Raw genomic sequence first — 5,287 nt, forward strand, 5'->3', positions numbered from 1 at the left:
GAAGATGCTATCTAGGTTGGTCATAACTTTCCTTCCAAGGAGTAAGCGTCTTTTAATTTCATGGCTGCAGTCACCATCTGCAGTGATTTTGGAGCCCAGAAAAATAAAGTCTGACACTATTTCCACTGTTTCCCCATCTATTTCCCATGAAGTGATGGGACCGGATGCCTAACATAGGAGCCTTTTAATATATAAGGCAAGTGCTAACAGCCGGAAAAGGAGAAATAGACACAATAATAATGGGTGACTTTAACACACTACTCTCATACATGGACAGAGTATCCAGACAGAAAATCAAGAATGAAACACAGGCCTTAACTGATATTTATAGAACATTCCATCTGAAAGCTGCAGAATACACTTTTTTCTCAAATGCATGTGGAACATTCTCTAGGATGGATCACATCTTGGGCCACAAATCAAGCCTTGGTAAATTTTAGAAAATTGAAATTAAACATCTTTTCCAACCACAATGCTAGCAGTTAGACATCAATTACTAGGGGAAAAACCTTTAAAAACACAAACACATGGAGATTGAACAATATGTTACTAAACAACCAATGGATCACTGAAGAAATCAAGAAAAAAAATACCCAGAGACAAATAACAATGAAAACATAGCTATCCAAAACCACTGGGATGCAGCAAAACCATTTCTAAGAGGGAAGTTTATAGCAATACAATCCTACCTCAGGAGACAAGAGAAATTCCAATAAACAACCTAGCCTTATACCTAAAACAACTAAAGAGGAACAAACAAAATCCCAAGTTAGCAGAAGGAAAGAAAACATAAAGATCAGAGCAGAAATGAATGAAATAGAAATGAAAACAGTAGCAAAGATCAATGGAACTTAAAGCTGATTATTTGAGAAGATAAGCAAATTGATAAACCTTTAGGCACACTCATCAAGAAAAAAAAGGGAGAGGACTCAAATCCATAAAATCAGAAATGAAAAAGAAGTTACAACAGAAATACAAATGACCAGGAGAGACTACTACTCACCAATAAATTGGACAACCTAGAAAAAAATGGACAAATTCTTAAAGGATACAACCTCTCAAGACTGAATCAGGAAGACATAGAAAATATGAAGAGACCAATCACAAGTACTGAAATTTAAACACAGATTAAAAAACTTCCAACAAACAAAAGTTCAGGACCAGATGGCTTCACAGAAAACTCCATCAAACATTTAGAGAAGAGTTAACACTTATCATTTTGAAAATCTTCCAGAACTGCAGAGGAGGGAACACTCTCAAACTCATTTTATGAGGCCATCGTAATCCTGATGCCAAAACCAGACAAAATACACCACACACACAAAAAAAGAAAATTACCAGCCAATATCACTGATGAACATAGATGCAAAACTACTAGCAAATCAAACCCAAAAATACATTAAAAGGAGCATACATTATGATCAAGCAGGATTTATCTTAGGGATGCAAGGATTCTTTAATACCTGCAAATCAATCAGTGTGATACACTACATTAACAAACTGAAGAATAAAAACCATATGATCATCTCAATAGATACAGACAAAGCTTCTGACAAAATTCAACATCTATTTATGATAAAAGCCCTCCAGAAAGTGGGACTTGAACTCCATATAATAAAAGCTGTATAAGACAAACCCACAGCTACATCATTCTCAATGGTAAAAAGCCAAAAGCGTTTCTTCTAAGATAGGAACAAGGCAAGGAAATCCACTGGCACCGCTTCCATTCAATGTAGTTTTGGAAGTCCTAGCCATGGCAATCAGAGAAAAGAAATAAAAATAATGCAAATTGGAAAAGAAGATATGAAACTGTCACTGTTTACAGATGACCTGAAAATATACATAGAAAATCCTAAAGATGTCACCAGAAAAATACAAGAGCTAGTCAATCAGTGTGGTAAAGTCGCAAGATACAAATGCACAGGCATCTCTCGCATTCCTATACAGTAACAACAAAAGATCAGAAAGAGAAATTAAGGAAACAATCCCGATTACTATCATACCAAAAATAATAAAATACCTACCTAAGGAGACAAAAGACGTCTACTCTGAAAATTATAAGACACTGATGAAAGAAATCAGATAGGGTACAGGTGGAAGATTCTACTGTGTTACTGGATTGGAAGAATCAATATTGTCAAAATGAATATACTAAACATCCACCCCACTGTTCATTGCAGCATTATTTACAATAGCCAAGACATGGAAGCCATCTAATTGTCCATTGACAGAGGAAGGGATAAAGAAGATGTGGTACATATATGCACTGGAATATTACTCAGCCATAAAAAAGAATGAAATAATGCCATTTGCAGCAACATGGATAGAACTAGAGATTACCATAAGAAGTGAAGTAAGTCAGACAGAGAAAGACAAATATGATGTCACTCATGTGGCATCTAATTTTTAAAAAGATACCAACGAACTTTTTCATAAATCAGGAACAGATTTACAGATATCAAAAACTAACTTATGTCACCAGAAGGGAAACATGGCAGGGGAGGGATAAATCGAGAGCTTGGGACAAATACACACACACACACTAATAGATGTGAGACAGATAACCAAGAAGGCTGTACTGCACAGCAGAGGGAACTCTGTGCAGTATTCCATGATAATCTAGATGAGAAAAGAATCTTAAAAAAGAAGGACTATGTGTATAACTGAATCACTTTACTGTACACCTGAAACTAACAAAACTCCAAAACCCAAATACATGCCAATAAGATTAAAATATTAAAAATGCTCACATCTTATATCCCCCTCATGTCAATTCCAAGAATCAGCTGTCAATGAATAATTAGAGTTATAGAATATTTCCATGCAAAAATGTTCATTCGCATCATTATCATTGTGAGAAAATGAAATCACCTAAAAGTTAAAATCAAAAGTTGGGGATAAATAGTTTCATAAATTATTGTACATCACAACCATATACTGAGTATACTAACAATACACAGCAAAGCAAACGCAATCAGGTAAGACTGGCACCAACCGACAGACGCAGTGACAGGTCTCCAATTTGAGTGTTTCTTGGATCTTGCCCTGTTTACCCCTTTATTTAGAATCAGAGCATCTTTCTTGAAGGAACAATTTGTCTTAAGGACACTGCAATACAAAGGGATGAGGATAGAAGCCAGGAACCTTGCTCTATCACTCGCTGTTCTTCCTTGGACAAATCATCCCTCCTTTATGGGTCTCAGAATCCCCATTAAGGAAATGCAAAGTCTGGACCACATCATCACAGAGGGCTCTGTAGCCGAAATGACCACGAGTCTATGCCCCCTCCTCTCTCAACAACAGTTTCCCCTCTTTAAAATGAGAGAGAGGGTCAAATGATTTTTCAGCTTCGAATATAGATGAGCGTGAAAATAGAAACTGTTCCCGATGAACTCATTTGTCACAGGAATACTTTTTAACTCACACTGGGCCAGGCTGGTCACCTCTCTCCCAACTCTTGGCTCAGGCCCCAAACTGTGGTTGCAGCTCTCACCGGGAGGAAGGTGGAGGTGGCCACTCCTCTGTGGGTGGGTGCCACCACATCCCAACTGGATGCTCCAGTTCTACCATAAACACTCGAATCACTCCCGCTACATCCGAGTGTGCTAACAAAGAAAATGGTGACCAAGACCACACCTGCTAATTTTCCAGGTGTGGACAACGAAAGAGATTATTAAATGCTTAAAGGTCATAATTTACCTTGTCAGGAATGTCTCATCTTCCATCTTCCCCTAGGCTTTAGCCACTCTCTAAACATGTGTGCTCTCTGGGATTTTACATGCCAGCCTCCTGCCCCAGACACTTCTCCTGGCCACCTCCCTGCCCCTTCTCATCCCTCAGTTGTGTGCATTGATGAAGATCCCTCCACAGGGTCTTCTCCAACCCTTTGCCTGGACCCTCAGGGAACTCTGTCCTTTCCTTTAAAAAGCATCGCTCTTCAACTTGCCAGCTTCCATACCTGACTGTAAGCTGAGGTTAAGGGACCTCGTCTACAAAGATCATCCAAGAACCTCCACACCTAGTTCAGGGCTCAGCACATGATAGGAGCTCAACTACTGAGTAAAATGGAGAAGGGCTTGGCAACCCACTCCAGTATTCCTGCCTGGAGAATCCCATGGACAGAGGAGCCTGGAGGGGCTACAGTGCATGGGGTCGCAAGAGTCAGACACAACTTAGTGACTAAACCCCCACCACCGCTGAGTAAAAGAATGAGAAATACAATGCAATAGAACACAGTGAAGCTTGCAGGGGAGTGCTGACGCAACCAGGACAGTGGGTTGTCCAACACCCAGGGGTGATCATGGGCCAGTAAGTTGGAGACACCTGCAGGGGTGGCTGCAGAGGGCGGCGCACTGGCCTACCTACCTTTTTGGTCTTCACTGTAGAAGCACAGCAATCTCCACCGTCATAGTTGCAGAAGGCGCGGTTGTTGATGGCATCACAGTAATTGTCTCCCATGAAGGGCTGGAGAGAGGCAGGAAGAAGGGAGGCCTGATTAGCATCCTGGAGTGAGCAGCGACTGGCTTCTGTAAATATTCAGCTGTCTCTCTTCTTCTCACAAACCTCTGAGTCAGCCTACCTGGCTTCAAATCCCTACACCCTTTTGGACAAATCATCACGTTGGCCATTTTTAAAACCTCTTAACTAGCCCACTAACCTCAGATATGCAGATGACACTTATGCACATGGCAGAAAGTGAAGAGGAACTAAAAAGCCTCTTGATGAAAGTGAAAGAGGAGGGTGAAAAACTTGGATTAAAGCTCAACATTCAGAAAACTAAGATCATGGCATCTGGTCCCATCACTTCATGGGAAATAGATGGGGAAACAGTGGAAACAGTGTCAGACTTTATTTTTCTGGGCTCCAAAATCACTGCAGATGGTGACTACAGCCATGAAATTAAAAGATGATTACTCCTTGGAAGGAAAGTTATGACCAACCTAGATAGCATATTTAAAAGCAGAGACATTACTTTGCCAACAAAGGTCCGTCTAGTCAAGGCTATGGTTTTTCCAGTGGTCATGTATGGATGTGAGAGTTGGACTGTGAAGAAAGCTGAGCACCAAAGAATTGATGCTTTCGAACTGTGGTGTTGGAGAAGACTCTTGAGAGTCCCTTGGACTGCACGGAGATCCAACCAGCCCATTCTAAAGGAGATCAGCCCTAGGATTTCTTTGGAAGGAATGATGCTAAAGCGGAAACTCCAGTACTTTGGCCACCTCATGCAAAGAGTTGACTCACTGGAAAAGACTCTGATGCTGGGAGGGATTGGGGGCAGGAGGAGAAG

General features: G+C 40.6%; 1 protein-coding gene across 1 annotated transcript in view; it reads right to left on the bottom strand.

The window, feature by feature from the left end:
• The window catches only part of PAPPA (pregnancy-associated plasma protein A, pappalysin 1), a gene marked incomplete at its 5' end in the record, with an annotated part of 265,764 nt that overhangs the window by 18,850 nt on the left and 241,627 nt on the right, over window positions 1-5,287 (bottom strand). The window contains one exon of the mRNA XM_010835189.1: window positions 4,366-4,464. Within this exon, the coding sequence (XP_010833491.1) occupies window positions 4,366-4,464 (99 nt within the window). The remainder of the gene's footprint in view (window positions 1-4,365; window positions 4,465-5,287) is intronic.

The sequence above is a fragment of the Bison bison genome, unplaced genomic scaffold (genome assembly GCF_000754665.1).
Source record: "Bison bison bison isolate TAMUID 2011002044 unplaced genomic scaffold, Bison_UMD1.0 scf7180017864039, whole genome shotgun sequence".
Classification (NCBI taxonomy): domain Eukaryota; kingdom Metazoa; phylum Chordata; class Mammalia; order Artiodactyla; family Bovidae; genus Bison; species Bison bison.